Source organism: Vespula vulgaris, chromosome 12 (assembly GCF_905475345.1).
Source record: "Vespula vulgaris chromosome 12, iyVesVulg1.1, whole genome shotgun sequence".
Lineage (NCBI taxonomy): Eukaryota > Metazoa > Arthropoda > Insecta > Hymenoptera > Vespidae > Vespula > Vespula vulgaris.
Window position 1 is genome coordinate 3,605,556 of NC_066597.1, and position 18,282 is coordinate 3,623,837.

At 29.5% G+C, this 18,282-nt stretch overlaps 1 protein-coding gene across 3 annotated transcripts in view; it reads left to right on the forward strand.

Annotated features, from left to right (window-relative positions):
* Positions 1–9,274, forward strand: part of LOC127068224 (J domain-containing protein DDB_G0295729-like) — a 43,412-nt gene extending 34,138 nt beyond the window's left edge. For 2 of the 3 annotated variants that reach the window (XM_051004069.1, XM_051004070.1), the window contains 2 exons: positions 168–1,979; positions 2,061–9,274. In XM_051004069.1, the coding sequence (XP_050860026.1) occupies positions 168–1,979; positions 2,061–4,475 (4,227 nt within the window). In that variant the 3' untranslated portion in view covers positions 4,476–9,274. The remainder of the gene's footprint in view (positions 1–167; positions 1,980–2,060) is intronic. The other variant, XM_051004071.1, reaches the window with a different exon arrangement.
* Positions 9,275–18,282: the final 9,008 nt, after the last annotated feature.

The window sequence follows — 18,282 nt, forward strand, 5'->3', positions numbered from 1 at the left end:
TATTCGTGTGTAATAATTTGAAGCAGCAAAAAATTTTAATGAAAAAATTTAAAGAAATCAAAAAAAAAAAAGAAAAAAAAATAAAGAAAATACAAATTATAAAAGACATTTTTTCTATTTTTCTTTTTTCTTTCTTTTCCCCTTTTTTTTTTTTTTTTTTGTAACAGTCACCAACACGATCGTCGATGATCGCAAACGGATGGAGACCACTGGCAAATGGATACGAAGATGCGATCAATACGAATACAAAGTCGACCAATCATCTGGAGAGAAACGTGCAGCCTCATCCTGTATTAAATAAATTTCAAGAGCACATGATCAAGTCGGAAAAACTGAAATCCCAAAGGAACAAAAATAAGCAGAACCCCTCGTCCAATCAAGATTACAGTCCTCCTACTATACTTGGAAGTTTCACAGTTTTTGGTAATGCTGCGGCCAAGGCACGTGGAGAAGGGCAAAAAGTTTCTCAACAAGGTCATGGAAATAATAAATACGTCGCTTCGGAAACCAGAGATTATACATTTTTGATACCACCACCGAAGGACGCATATCGATTTGAACATCCCGAGCCACCGCGCAAAATTATTAGAGACAATAGTTATTCGATCGTAAACGATTTCTTAAGGCAACCAGCATACGTACCGCCCCAGGTACATCAAATTATACCAGATGCAGTGAGAGCTGCTACTTATTTTATCAAAGGATACACATCGACGACCAATCCAACCCTATCGACGTCATCCAGAAATAATAGACCACCGACGTCCTTCTTCAATGGTTATTCCAACGGTGTTCCTCAACTACTTCAACCTCCAAGACAACAAGCTATACCATTCGAATCATTAAAAATACCTAGCAATGCCAAACCGTATCTTCAACCACCCGGTAGCGAACCTGGCGAAGATTTTGGTAAAAACGACGGGATCGTTGAACAAAAACGTCATCCTAGTTACGAGAGATATCAACCTCAAATACACACGTCCAACGGTAATTTTTACGCTCAAGTGAATCATCCAATAAATCATTACAAAACTTCCTACGAGAGGAATCCGGCTTATCTTATTCATGAAAGTCACGAAGTTAGTTACGTGACACCTTCCTCTATATATAACGAGTACAATTTCAGACCTTCCGTGTCTTATGACACATTATTACCGTCCGAAGTTTATTCAACTTCTATGATTGATATGTCGTCGACTACTGCAACACCGCAAATTCAAAATCAGTCTTTGAAATACGGTCATTCGAACGACGTCATTCGCGAAGAAAATTATTATAAAAGTCCTCGTATCGTTAGTACTACTGTCAAACAGAACGATAATCATAGTAATATTTTATCGACCTCAATTATACCTAATACTTATTACGTGTCCGAGCAACAAGATTTAACTCCGCCACCGGCCTCTTGGCCATTATCAAAAAATAAATACCCTTCGGATATAAACGAGGTATTGCCGAGGGTTAATCCACCGAATAAATTCGCTCCCGGTGTTGTACAAGCCAGTCAGCTTCCACCACTACCAAGTACGGTTTATGTTAACCCTCAAGTACATCAATATCAAAGCTCTATTGTACCTAGCCAACAGCATGATTATGAAACGCCAGAGAGTATATCTTTAAAGCATTTCAATGAGCAACAGTTTATTATTCAACAACAGCTTGTACATCGTGACAGAGAACGTCTTGCTGAACAGGAGCATCAGCAACAGATGGAAATTAAACGTCAACAACAGGAAGAATTAAAAAAACATCAAGAGGAATTAGAGAAATTAATTAAACGAGACAAAGAGGAAGAGAATAATTCGTCCGTCGAGAGGAACATTACTGATCACATTGAATTCGCGAAAATCAATAACGGCGAAAGGCCATATACAACTGAACTCCCCCAATACGAAATCCCTGTGGTAATTTCGCAATCGCCTATTATCTATAACGAACAAAATACATTCAAAGAGCGCACCAAGTCTCATGGGTCGCAGGTAAAATTTATTCGTTCTTTCGAGTTATATAATTTATCATTGAGAATTGTAATATTTTTCGTTTCGTTTCATTCTCTTTAGATTCAACAACCAAAGGTAGGTTCGCTATTGAAAACGAGCTTTGAAAATCAAAAATATCAAACGCAATTCAATCAAGAACAACAAACGAATTACAACAAAGAATCGAGTAATTATCAAAAGGTATTGAATAACCAACAACAGGAGCACGTTAATTATCAAGAACCTGAATTACAATCTCACAGACAACAAAAACCATCGCGCGATCAATACAGAAGAAAGAAGCCTGGTGTTGCAAATACGAGCGAGAGAGGTCACGAAAATATAATTACGACTGATATACCGATTCAGTCACCGGAAACATTGATTCCCAGTACTTTCTCGCTCGAAGAAATATCTATACATACGACCGTTTCACCGGAACCTACAACTTTCCCAAACTCCCAAAGTATAACTCAAAGATCGAGAACTCGTAGACCAGGATTATCAAGCCAACGAAGAAGACGTCCTTCTACAACCACACCAGAACCTATTACTCTAAGCGAAGGTGAATACTATGAAAAGTACGAGGATATAGAACAGCAACAGCTTGATCCCATTAAACGTAGACGTATTAAGCCAACACATGAAACGTACCAGGAAACGTATTTCGAAAGACGACCAAATATAAGGAAACGTCCCGGTAATCGAATTAGGGTTAATCACGGAGAACCCTATGAAGCAGAAATCGTTACTGAGATTATCCAGACTCCTGTCAATGCCTATAAGGGTAATAGTGAACATCGTGAGAAATACCTCGAAGATAATAAACATGCGTCAAACTTATCTAACAATCAATATTTCGACTATACATCCGTTGGATCCCAATATACGGACGATGATCGTCGAAATTATACTACTGAAATTATTCAATCGGAATACTCAACTGAATTAACCAAAAGTGATAACTTCGAGGAATCTCAAGATATTATTCGCGATCATAATCATCGGATGAATACGAACATTGGCACGAATATTCCTCTCGAAGATTTGTTCGTTAAAACAGATGGATATTACTTCGATAAAGATATAGCTACATTGCCTACAGCGACTATAGATATTAAAACAACTACAGCAGCTTCCACCACCACCGCCGCTGCTTCCACCACCACCACCGGGAGCAGCACCAATACCATGACTAATACGCCGACTACTACGCAGACTACCACGACGATACCGCCACCATCGCCAACGTTGCTTCCCCCGACCTCATCTTCGTCACTATCTACGACAACCTCGATCGTTAAACTCGTTACGCAACCTTCCCATGTTCCTCTGACTACGTCGAGACTTAGAATTCGTCCGATGCGACTTGGTAATACAACCAGACCAAGATTCAGTATAAAAGATTATCAAAATCGAATAGATTATAAAAATAAATTTTCCACTACTACGGAACCTAATCAGACAGTTCAATCTAAACAGAAATTATTCAATTTCAAGCTTCAGCAAAACAAGGAGCACGTGGGAAACAGGGACACAACTGGTAGATACAAATATATGTTTAGAACAAGTCCTGTAGCTACCACTGCTACACCGACTAACGAACCAGAAAATAAATTCGAAAACGAACGTAATCCATCATCATCTACCACAGAACGATCGATCAATAGATTCGTCCCTAAGAGAAGACCGTCGAGTGATAATTTTTACCGTAGTAGAATATCTGGTATTACGAGTAATCGATCTCAGCAGCAGCAGCAGCAGCAGCAAGAACAACAACAGCAACAACAAGGTAATAGCGAAAACAGTTCGAAATATAATACAGTCAGACTAGAAAATATTTTTTCTTCCTCAGTGAGACGCAGACCAATTAACCAACACAGACGACTAGTTTACAAAGAGTTCCCTATACCCGATCATTATGATTCTATTAATAATCATACTGATAATAATTATAATAAGACAGCGTTAACAACGGAATTGGCCGTTGAAGAAACTAGTCACCATGTAATTGGTACAACAGCATCCTCCAATAAGCAACCACAAAAAGACGTGGTTGCTGACAAAGACGAAGTTGAAAGATCAAATCATTCGTCAAAATTTAAAGAGAAAAATGAATCAAGCAACAAGAAATTTGATCACATGGGTATCGTCCAAGATAAACACGATACCATTCAGATCAATGCTTCCAACAATAATAGAGAAGCCACGGTTGCTATGCAGAAAGAAAATAAGGAGGATCAGAACACTATGGAAAAACAATGGAAAGGTACAAAGAATCTCGACGTACCTTACGAAGAAGAAGAATTACTTGCGAAAGCATCTCAAAGTGTAGCTGACCTCACTAGCTCGGCGTCTGCTCTTTACAATAAACCCGGCATGTTCAAAGCTGTTTCACCCGAGAGCAGAGTAATATCGCCAAATTTCAAGATCACCGCGGACGAATCTACATTGCCGATCGAAGCATTCTTCCAAGAGCTCTCCAAGAAGAATTGAAGAAGTTTCATCGGTCACAACAACATAGGTACTTATGGCCAATATTTAATGTAGAATTCAATAACCCTTTCGCGACCAAAGGCATTGTAAATAAAATATGATTGACGAATATAGCCGCTTTTCATAAGATATCACGTATTATTTGTATTATGAGTAATTAGAGATATTACGTATCGAGTATTTTTCCTGAGAGCTTATAAAAATGTTTTCGAAACAGCTCAACTCTTTTTTATTTCTTTTTTCTCTCCAATAAACACAGTCATAGTGATTCGGGTTGCAACGAAATGTAAATACAGCCGCTGGCGTACACAGTTTGGTGCGGCGACGCGTACCGTGGGAGTGCCGTCGCGAAAGGGTTGAAAACAAAGAGAGTAGAAACGTATACGATCGAATTATATTCATGTTTAGTAGCGTCTCGCTCGATAATAGGCAAATTATAGTAAAGATTAATATTGAAAAAAAAACAAAAAAACAAAAAAAGAAAAAAACATAAAATATATAAAAAAAAGAACAGAAAAATAAAAAAACCATAAAAAACAAAAAAAAAAACAAAAAATAAAAACAAAAAAAAATTATTCAAATCATATATATGCATGCGTATCTGTGTATGATAATTATCGTAAATAAAGAAAACAAAATCTTTCATGCTAAAAAAGTAATCGTAAATTAAAATCTTTTAAATATTAATAATCATTCATCGAAAGAAAAGTCGTGAATCATATGTCTATATATATACATATCTATGTGTGTTTTTATATAAAAAAAAGAGAAAAAGAAAAAAAAACTGAATGTAAAGTAGACTGAGCGAGACGAACAAAACGTATCGTTTTACTTTGATTTTTATTATATATTATATTTCTATTAGATATTTTGATGTATATATGTATATGTACTATATATATATACATATGTAGCTGTGTAAATAATTACATTTTTCACGGTATAATTTTTCTTCATTATCATGCCATGTTATTTTATAGTTCACATTAAATTATAGTTAAGCACACGAAAAGTATCGTTAGATAGAAAATTTATTACATAAATCATATCATTTTTAATTTATTGAAAGCACGACCATTATCACTCGAGAACAAATATCAATGATTTAATTGACGGAAAGCTACGAAAGTTTTCTTTTTTTTTTTTTGTAAATATTATTAAGTACTAATTTGTAGTAAATCATTCTTTCAAGAAAAATTATTCGCCAGTTCGCTCGAATTTTATTTATATAGAATCACAGGCAGAAATCTAGTAGAAAAATGCAAAACAAAATTAGAGCGAAATAGATAGATATATGAATTGGAACAAAAGGAGTGGGAGAAGACAGTAATATTTCGTGCAATATGCTAGTTCTGCAATAGGTAGATAATTATTGAACCGAAATAGATAGAAGCTTTATGTAAATATTAATCAATATACATACGTATTTACATAGATACCTGTATGCATATTCATATATTCACGTATCTATGTACATACGTATACTTTCATTTACCCGCGAGATATGTAATCGAAAAGAACGTTTATCCTAGCGAAAATGGAAAAGATAAAATTTCCATACATATTTATAATATCGTCGAATGCATGGAATATTTCCTTTTTATTTTTTCATATAAAGCCATCTGCACGAATTTGAATTTGATATATATATAAGCATGAATATCTGCATGTCCATATATATGTATTTTTTTATCATCAATTAATTTAAGCGAACTGGACTTAATCAAAAGTATTAGTTCATTCGTTAAGATAAGAAAAGAGAGAAAAGAGTGAGAAGAACGGAGAAAGGAATACATATAAAAAGCAAATACATATTTCTGTTATATTTACCTTCTTCTATTGTTACTTATCCTTTTATCTCAGCATTATCCTAGAAAGTACCGTTTTACCTTGATCTTTATTACACAGATATTTTTTATGATTTTTGTATCTTTATCATCAGTCTTGAATTCATCAAAAATATTAATGCATTCGTAAAAGATCGTATACGAACAAATAAATGTGAATAAAACTTAAAGAGTTATAAAACGAGTTAGATAAATGGATTTCTTTTCTGTTGTTTTCTTTTTTTTTTCCCGTTTTTTTTTCTTCATTATACTTTTATACTTTTTCTCAGGACTTTCATAACATTTTCGAATTTTACGTAGAGTATAAATTCTATCTACTACATTTATATATCAAAAAATACCTGATCTTTTTTATCTCTTAATACGTTTCGTTGTAAAATTCTATATAATTGACAATTAGTTAAAATTTTAAATCAGTCATATGTTTTACATTATTTCACGTACATATTTTATTTGTAATAATATCATCAAATTAGAAAGTAATGCCGTTTTTTTACGAATAAATTTGTAACTTTCAAAATTCCGCGAATACTTCATTAAACATAGAAAAGCGGCTTTTTGGAACGTAAATCTAACTTGGTAGTACTTCGTGTCAATTCAATAGGAAAATTGATTCGGAAATTGAATTTTGGAATTATGAAGACTTTCCATCTATACCAACTTGCTGCACGTGATTCACAGTGGTTAGTCTTCAAAATTCCAAAAACAAATTTTTTAATTTAATTATTCAAACGGATCACTAATTTAAAAAGGAACGGCTTTGAAGTACACAGAAATTTTTTCGATATATAGAGAAATGTTATTACTTTTCTTTCATATATTTATATATATGAATAAAATAAATACGTATATATATTAATAAAATAAAATAAAAATAAACTCTCATCTTGAAAAACATAATGTTTAGTATAATTTAAAAAAATACGTAATTGAATTGGCACGAAATCTAATTTGGTGACCCTCATTCATGTAATTCTGGCAAAAAAAGATTTTAACATCCTTATTTTATTCTTTTTTTGTATTATTTCACTAGAAATTTAAAATATACTATCTCCAAGAAATGCGATATTGAGAAAAAAAAAACCAGAAAACAAAACTTTAGTATTTTAATTTTCTTTTTCTTACTCTTCTTTTAATCCAGATAAATAAATTAAATACAATTTTTTGATGAAATATCTGAACTAAATCTTAAATAATGAAACATACAATTCCGTCAACATGAAGATATGCACGTATCGTTTTAATCATATAATACTTAAGGGTTATATGTATTGATATATGTGTTTATGCATGTGTGTATTACGTATGAACGTTATCCAAGGTACATTATGACGGAATTGTAACCCCAAGTAAACAAGCAAAACGTGTGGAAGAGATTATTATTTCTTCTGAAAGATTCTTTGATAATGATTATTAGAAGTTTGAACGTGCTTAAACCATCGAGCATTTTGAAAATACATCCCTCTTCCAGAAGATCTTCCCAACCTTTTACAGATCCTATTTAGTTACGTGTGTGTATATACACACGCGTACACGTACACGCATATGTACGGCTACGACATATAGGCATACGCATACACGCGCGCAGACACACACACATACACAGAGATAATATAGAGATAGATTTTTAAAAATTTCAAATTCTACTGATTTTATAAAAAAAAAAAAAAGTTTCAAATAAAACTTTACTAAATGTAAAAAATGGAGATATAATATTTATTGCAGCTATTTTATAAAAGAACGCTGTTTCAAATCGAAATACAGAGGTCATAACATATTTCTTCCTTTTCTTCCCTTTTTTTTCTTTTTTTTTTTTTTTTTTGAAGCTTTAATCGATATTTTCAACCGAGCAAAAACTGTAAACTTTGAATCCGTATGAATCGAACGAATAACTAGACTGCAACATTTTCATCAATATTTCATCGAGTTATAATGCCTTGAAACCCAACAAACTACATATAATCGCAATATACGTATATGACAAAAACTGGCTCTGTGAAAGAACTGCAATAAATATTACATTTTTTATCACTCCTAAAAAAGTTCGCAACTTTTATTCAAATTATTTGTTCATAAAGTCGATAGAAGTTTAAAAGATGTTTGATTATACATCTTCTATTTAAATTCTATTAAAAATATCTATTTAAATTGAAACATCTTATATGTTTGTATTAGTTATAACGATTATATATCGTTTTATTATTTCACTTAATTTATTAATTGAACCTTTTTAATAAGAACTCGAAAATGAAAAACTTTTAAGGGACCAGAAATTGTTGTCCTTTTAGGAAAAAGTCTTTTTATACATCCACTTGGATTATTCCATATACTATGTGATAATTAAAGTACAATAAAAAAATTTTCGAAGATGCATATAAAAAAAAAAGAATGAATAAATAAATAAATAAATAGATAATAAGAATAAGAATAAAAATAAATAAAGTAATTAACTTATATGCGGGAAGTTTTCACTTCTCTTCATTATTTAGACTAAAATTATTTTTTTAAATATCCGTGAAGAAAGAAGAGAGTGTAGTCAATTGCGAACTTTTTTTTTCGGATAGTTTATCCATTGATTACTTATTAATATAATAATAAATAATATAAAAAAAGAATAAAATTTTTTTTCCCCGAATTACATATATGAGGGTCGTTGATTATTATGTTGAATAGCAATATGAAGTTGTATCATATTAGCAGTAAAGAGAAATACACATCGAAGATGTTACTGCGATTATCTTTTACTCTACGTATAATTGAACACACGTATAGAAAGTTATTGAGAACTCTATTATTGATTATAATTAATATATATAATAAATAATATAAGAAATTTAGTCATTGTGACTATTTTGTACTACGAACTCGTACATATTTATAAACTTTTTTTCCATTTTTTTTCTCTTTTGTTTTTTATGCTGTCACTACTTTTTTACTACAAGCTCGTACACATTTATAAAATCTTTTTCATTTTTTTCTCCTTTTTTGTTTTTTTTGTTTTTTTTTTGTCTTTTACATGTTCGTTCCTCAAACTGTTTTCGTTGTGGTCCAATAACATACCCAACAGATTTACATACATATTCAACTGTTTGATATATCCGTTTGTTTGATATTTGTATGACAGTAAAAATATAAAAAAAAAAAACTGCAGCCTCCAATCGATAAAAAGAATATAATATTTTAAGTTTAAAACATACTATCGAAAAGTAGTACCTTGCTATATCTATATGTACACATGTGTATATACGTTTAAGTATATACTTCACATGTACATTTAAATGCGTTATCCAATTTTACGTTTAGAGCAATATTCTACGTTATATCATAGTTCAAGCTGATAATATTATTCATTTTATAATAAATGTTCTTTTCTACTTTAATTTCGTTAGATTTTTTTGGTTTTGTTACGTTCTTTTACGTTTTTTCTTTTACTCTTTCTTCTTCTTTTCGCGAAGATATTTAATAATAAACGTACGATTATTCATTCAATATCGACTTTCATTATATTATCATCGACAAATGTACATTTCTTTTTATTTTTTTATTTTTTTATTTTTTATTTTTTTTTTTATTTTATTTTATTTTATTTATTTTTTTTTTATTTTCTTTTTATTTTATTTTTTTTATTTTTTTTTTATTTTCTTTTTATTTTATTTTATTTATTTTTTTTTTATTTTCTTTTTATTTTATTTTCTTTTTTTTATTTTTTTTATTTTTATTTTTTTTTTTTTTTATACGTATATATGTACATGATTATATGAATTATTAAGAAAAAAGAAAGAAAGAAATGTAAGAAAACTTGGAAAATAAAAATTTTTCGTTAGATTTAGATAAATGATTTATTAGTTTGAGGAACAGTCATTTTAAGTTATAATTATTTATCATATATTTTATATATATTATATATATATATATATACGTACGCGTAGAAAAATTTTAAGCTATAATATTATATATTACTTTCGTTATATCAAACGTAGAAAAGTTTTAAGTTATAATATTATATATTACTTTCGTTATATGGAACACTGTATACGTATTTTGAGTATATATACTTATTAAATAACTGCATATTGAACACATTGAACATTGAACACACATAATGATCGAACGTACCTAAATATATGACATACATATATAATGTCATATTACAAACAGAGACACGCGGTTATATAATACATTCGTATTTTCAATTCTAAGACACACATAGTAGTTAATTTATATTACTACCCAACTAAAGTCCATTTGTATTACTACCAAACTAAAGTCACATATCGTTTCCGACTATACATATAATATATATGTATGTATACATTTATGCATACATATATATTTATATATATATGACAATACAACCTTTATCAAGTTACTTAGTAAATGCGATATTTTCATTGATTTATTCAAAATGATATTCTTTATCTATGAATAAAATGAATAAAGAAGAGGAAAGAAACAGAACGGGAGAGAAAGAGCAAGGAAGAAAGAGAGAGAAAGGGATGAAAGAAACGTTGGTTAGGAGAAACGGATATAACGTTATTTCAGGAAACGAAAGAAAAAGAAACTAGAGATAATAGCAGTGCTTTAAAAAGAAACGGTGTAATGGTCTGTTAAAGATAAAAAAACGAAAAAAAAGGATAGAGAGACGGACAGAGAGAAAGAGCAGGGAAAGATAAAATGTTATAAACGCTGTGTTAAAAAGGTAGAAAAACAGTGTATTAAAAAGATAAAAGGAAAATAAAATGGTGTGTCAAAAAAGAAAGAAGAGGAGAGATAAATAAGATGTTAAAACGTTAAAGAGCGTACACATTAATAAGGTGAAATAACGTTAGAAAGTATTAAAATGAGACGAGAAATTCTTCTCGTCTTTCTCAGGAAACCTTCCTTTTTCCATTTTATTCACTTTTTTTTTCTGTCGTATTTTTCTTTCTTTTTATTTAACATTTACTAAGTACCTTCTTCTTTACCATTTGTTCCTTTGCCTTAATGATTTAAACACATAAGAAAAGAAAACAAAAAAGAAATTTGAAATAACGTGGAGCCTGATCTACCATTTGTCTTCTGAAAAGTCAATCAATTTGGATTACGATTTCGAAATTTTCACGGATGAAGAATTTTTTTGTTTTTTGTTTTTTTTTTTATCCTTTTTTGTTCCTTTTTTATCTTTTTTTTCCTTTTTTATCCTTTTGTTATTTTTTTTTTTTTACTTTTTTTCCTTTTTTATCTTTTTTTTCTATTTTTTCCTTTTTATATTTTTTTTTCCTTTTTTATCTTTTTTTTATTTTTTTGTCTCTTCTATCTCGCTTTAATTTCGTAAAATTAGGTATAATTCAAATAACACAAATAATCCAAAGTTGGACAACAGGAAAAACCGTTCGATGATAGTATGTTCAAGTCTTTATTAGTCAGGATTTGTCTCTCTCTCTCTTCGTCTGTTTTCGTCTGTCTAATTTGCTCAATCTCTCTCACCCTACTTCTGTTTCCCTCTGCTACACCCTCTATTTTGCCTTTCCCATTCCCTCTCTGTCTCTACGTGTCTCTCCCTCTTCTCGAATATAACGAGCGTTCCGAGCTAACCGTAATTGTGAAGGGAGCAACTTGCGATGCATGCTTTAATATTTTCGCATAGAATTTTAACAAGGAGAAACAATAACCGAAACTATGTTTATTAAGTTCCTTAATTCTCTTTTAACAAGTTTTAATACGCATCGCTGAATCACATGTATTCTAACTTGGACAAAGAAACATTTGGAATTTATATAAATATACGTTTATATATGTTTGCATGTATATAATTATAATGCATGTATGTATGTACGTATATCTCTAATTTAATAAAATATTAAAATTCTTCTTTTTCTTCGAAACAGCTAAAATTAAACAAAGCCATCTAAAATATACAATGTTTTAAAATTTTTAATTTTTCAATTTTAAGAAAGGAAACTTTATTAAAAAGGTAAAAAGAGAAATTGATTTTTTTAATTCAACTTCTGACATATCCTATATTTTCGAAACTGATCTCAAACCCGTATCTTTTTTAACGTATGTATGTATGTATGTATATAACAGAGAACCATGGGATCGTTGAACGTATCTCACTCTTATGAATAATCATTATCCCTCCAGTGGATATAACGTACATGAAATATATACACCGCAGTTATTTTCTCAGCTTTCGATTTACTTTTGCCCTGGAGGGAGACATTAAGCGTCTTTGAGTTTAAAGTTGCAAACTTTGCCCAAGGGATGTTAAAAGAGAATAAGAAAGAAAGAGGAAAAGCTATCTTTCTATCTGCCGTTTTCCGTCCCTTTTTGACCGCTTGAAGACACAACAATTTCACTTCCCTCTTTTCGCTATTTCTACCAGCATTATACGAAGAACATTATACGATGAGAATTCAAATTCAAGCGTACGTTTCTACAAGAAATCTTTGAATAAAGAAACGAATGCTCGCTTAAAAGATTCGGATTTTCAAATAGATCTTTATTCTAAGTGGATTTTAAATTATCTGGAAAGAAAAAAAATGTAAAAGAAAAGAAGAGAGATGGACGCACGTAGGAATATAAATTAAAAATTGAATGAATGGGTACCGCAAAGGAAAAAAAAGAAAAGATAGAATGGAGAAGAAGAAAAAATTAATATGAATCTGCTTGACTGTATAATTAATTTTTTTAGAAATGATATGATATGATAAAAGTTATAGGTTAAAAAGAAAAAAGAAAAAAATAAAGAGATAAAAAAAAAGAAAAAGAAAAGAAACGTACTTGTTTCATTTACAGCGATTAAAAAAATTTAGTAAGACTCTTATTTTCTCTTATTTAATTTTTAATAATAACTAATTTATGATATTAATAATTATGAGAGAGATATTAAGTGTGTACATATTTCATGATAATGAACGTTGACGTTGAATTTAATATCTGTCAAAATACATGATTGCATACAATATACGATTATATCAAAAGTGTTTATCAGATTTGACAGGAGATTATTTTGCAATAACAGATGAAGTTAGGAACAAGTAACAAGCATTTAAATTATCAAAGTAATGAAAATGAATTTGAAAGCCAAATTCGGTGAATAAGAAAATAATACTAAATAAATGAAAGGATGCAAAATTAATGAGTTAAAAAAAAGCTAAGCTAATAGATCGGAAATTTTTTTCGAATAATGATTTCATTGCTTCTTATTAATGACCGGATTAGTTACTTTTTTTTTTTTTGTGATCATATGTCAGTATCATTATCGTTGTTCTTTTTCTTTCCTTTTTTAAACAGATCGTTGTATATAGCACGATTATCTAATTAACCTAGCAAAACGAGCCAAAGTGAACCATATATCTCTATAGTATTTTCTGTATCTAACAGATCAATCGTTCCTTTATAAAGCATATAAATCTGGTTATTGATAGTAGGGGATTTTTACGGATAAAATAACAACGGGACGGCTCTAATTCTACTCTACTCCATATTTCTCTCCCTATCAATCTCTGTCTGCGTATCTGTTTCCTCTTTTTTTTTTATTCTATTTTTTGTACAATTTAAACTTTAATCTAATACGAAATACTTTTTATTTTTTTTCTTTTGTTCTCCAGTTCACCTGGTCTTTTATTCTGTTTTCTTTAAAATTGGAAGCAATTGTGACGAATCAATCATTCGTTTTTTTTACAACTCACGAGTAATAAAAAATTATGATGGTTTATAAGAAAACAAATTAAACTGATTGAAAGAGAAAATATATATATATATAAAAGTCTCGATAAAATATCAATAAAATCATATGAAAATTAATTTCTAGAATGTTGCAATATTAATTATTAAATGTTAACACGAGTAAAAAAATGCTCCGGATAGTAACACGTATATGTATCTTAAAAGCAAATATACAAAAACAAATACATAAATCTACGTGGGCGGTTCTTCAAACATTACAATCTGTTTCATCCTCAATAAAATCTTAAATAAACCAAAATTAAAAAAAATTTCTACGTAGATATTTGTATAAATGCGCGTGGGCATCTATCTACGTATTTTTATATTGAAATTAAAAGCAATAAATTTCTTTTTACATTTCCGAATGCGTAAAAAAAAAATAAAGATATTTACTTATTAAGATAAAATCACGTCGATAAAATAACCAAAGGAAATAAGTTTACCTAGGAAAAAAATTTCATTAGAAATATTTCATTGATCAGTCGCAGCAAAAATTATAAAAACATAATGATAAAACAGAAAAATATGTAAAACAATAAAAGAAATTAAATAACATTTCTTATTGAAAAGAATTAAGTGACATTTCTTGACACGTAAAAAAATTTCATTAACCATAATTCTGAGAAATACCATGGAAAAGAAATATCAAAAATAGATTAACTTTTAAACGATACGTTTCTTTTTTTTTTTTTCCCATAGAGGACGAAAATGATTGTCACAATAATTTAAATTAACTGTATGTAATTCTCAGGACTTTGTAAAACATGAGCACTATTGATATCCAATGGTAAACAAGATTTTAACCATAAAGCTGCGTAATAATTCCCTCTCTTGGAAACGTGCTGGGACGACAACGCAAAGCATTTAGGGGATAATCGATAGTCGCTTGAAAAGCAAACCATCTTGCAGTTCATAGAATACATTTGTTAATTATTAAAAACATTTATGATTAAAATAATTTCTATTAAATTTTAAAGAAAATAAAAGGAAACGAAAAAGGAAAAGTAAAAAGAAATCAACCCAATTACCATTTTTATTGATATTTGAATTGATCGATACTTCTAATCTGAAAGATAACGTTTATTTTGAGATTAATAAAAAAAAAAATTGAAGAATTGCCACGGACAATAAGTTAAAACCGAACAAAATCTATGGCTTTTAAATAAAACCATGCCTTTTATCGGATGGTATTCGTTTTTACACGATATTCGTATTTCTATTCATATGCCATGTAGAATTATATATACACATATAGATATGTATATATATATATGTATATATATATATATATATATATATTTATAAATGTATATACCACATACCGAATGCACAGGAACGTATAAAAGTAATAAGCGTTACTGTCAACTCAAATAATCTGCAAACCAACCCTTTGATAATTTTCTCTTTTAATCAATTTAATTTGTCATTTCGAAAACCGTCACATATTGTCATTATTCCAACGAGACAAAAGGATAATCTTTCATTTAACATGAAATTAAAAGTAAAGAGAAAAAAAGTAATTAAAACTCGATCAAATAAATTGCATTTCACAGATCATGACAAAACGATGACCCCTATTATTCAAATATCAAATTGATGAAAGTTACACGATACCATCTGGATATATATAGGAGATAAAAAGTAAATATACATATTCTCTCGCGAAGGGAAACTTCCAACGGAACAAAAATTACGATTAATTTGTAAAGCTAATTGATCAAATACGAAAATTAATTACAATTATATTCAATTTGGATTGCAAAAAAAAAAGAAAAGAAAAGAATAAGTCACGAAAAAGACACTCAGTTGAATTCTAAGTTACGTGAAAAAAAAAAAAACGTGATTGATTCATTAATACAGGAAATAATACGCGTTGATTTACTTTACTAGGTTAATTAGACCGTCGTGCTATATACAACTATTTGTATTTTTGAGAAAAAAAGAAAATAACAATACCGACAAAAGAATATAAAATCTTTCGATATGATGCAAAAGCAGTCGGCTACATATTGAAAATCATTTGTCGAAATTGTATATAATTAAATGAAATTGCAATATTCATCGAAGCAACGTATTATCTTTATAATAATTCTACTTTGAATTTTTTTTCATTTAATGGTTTCGAATCCTTTCATCTATTTAATATTATTATCTTACTCATTGAATCATTTCAAATTCGTTCTTATTAGTTTGATTATTTGAATCCTTTTAAGCGAACGTTCGTGCGATTCGATTGTGACTTAAATTCTAATGGTTAAGAAAAGAGAGACAAAAATTGAGAAAAAGCAGAGGAAAAAAAAGAAAGAAAAAGCAAGAGAGAGAATTATGTTCTTCGTACCCATAGAATAAACAAGAAAGAATATGCTATCAAATTTTCGTTGATATCTGCTATTAAATCTATCTTTGGTTATTATCGAACAAGGATATAAAAGAAATTCAAATATTATAGTCCCAAGAAAGAGTGAGAAAAATAGAGCGAGAAATAGTGAGAGTAACAGTAGAGAGATCTCTGTATATATACATAGATTATACATACGTATATGCAAATATGTACGAACATACTACGTATCACATATCTCATACAGAGATCATACATCATACCTTCAAAGGCGTATCTATTTACAAAGAGAAATTAGGTGGGAGAGTCTCTTAGTACACACAGATATAGACTCCCCTTACAGCCAATAACGTGAGCCCTTAGTAATATAGAAGCCACAGTGGACCATTTCGTATTACCCTCCTATTACTACACTACTCTATACACTACATTCTCTATTACCGGAATAATCGCGACTTGATGACAATCGTCACCATTACGGATAAACGAACTAATTTATACTTTCTTTTACCGTTATTACACGACGAACACAAACTGAAATTTCTCCTACTATTAATTAATTATTAATTTCTTCTACTACTTTTCTTTTTTTTTTGTTCTTTTTCCTTTTTTATTTTTTTTTTTTCGTTTTGTGTTTTCCTCGTTTTTTTGTTTTTTGTTTTTTGATTTTTCTCTTCTACTTTTCTCTATTCTAGACATTCTAAACACAATACGATTAGAGAGATTATTTTTTAATTTATATACAACGAATTATCCGAATATGGATTGTAGTTAAATTCTCGTTAATTATATTATCTTAACATAATTAATGAACGGTCAAACAAATTATTTTTTATATTTTTTTATCGGTTAATTCCTTTCAACATAATTACTAAACCAAAACAAATTAACTTCATCGTGTTTCCCTGCTTTTGTCGGTGGGATATAATTGATGAATTGTTTGTAAAATAATTAATTCGAATTGTTCAAGTATTTACACGAACCTCATTATCAAATAGCCAATTATCCGATTTCAGTATTCTCCAACTTTGATGGAATAATTATATCCTAATTAATTTTAATCAATTAAATTTAATGAATGTGAATTGTTTTCAAAATAATCGTTAATGATTCACAAAAATATAATTACCTATTCTGTATTCTTTTGTTTCCTTTCCTTTTTTTTAAATAAGTATTAAGGAAGTTAACACAAATCCATCAGTGAGATACCTAAATTTGTCTGATCGGATTATCTTAAATTTGATAAAATTATATACCATTTCAATTGAAATCGATTAAATATTACCAATAAATTGTTCTATAATAATAATAATAATAATAATAATAATAATAATAATAATTTTAAAAATATTCAAATATTTACTTTCACGATGATCAATTAATCCGATACCTAACTAAATGTGATTTGACTTTATCACCCAATATCACATATCTCTCCGATTTAAATTAACGAGATATAATCGATAAATAAATATCTAAAAAACAATAATTCTGTATAAACGAGTATTTAACGCCAATCCATTAAGCGGATATCTATAGTTAGTAATTAATTCGACTATCGCAAGTTTGATGAACCGAATATTCTGTAATTCAATTTTGGAGGTTAATAACATTATCGATTGGAGTATCCAAGTAACTAGTTGCCTATGTAAAGGAAAAGCACTACTTTAAGCAAACCCAATGATTAAAGCTACAATGGAACAACAACGGTTAGCTCGTTCGGATGTAGTAACCCGATAGAATTGTCTGCGGCTTTTACCCCGCACGAATCAAACTGCATTTCACCAATTACAATACCTACACACTGCGCGATATGATAAACCATCATCTACTGTGACTCGCGCATTGCGGTCATTTAATTAATACACGAATAAAGCGATACGCGTGAAAATGAAAATTGTCAATTTTGCTG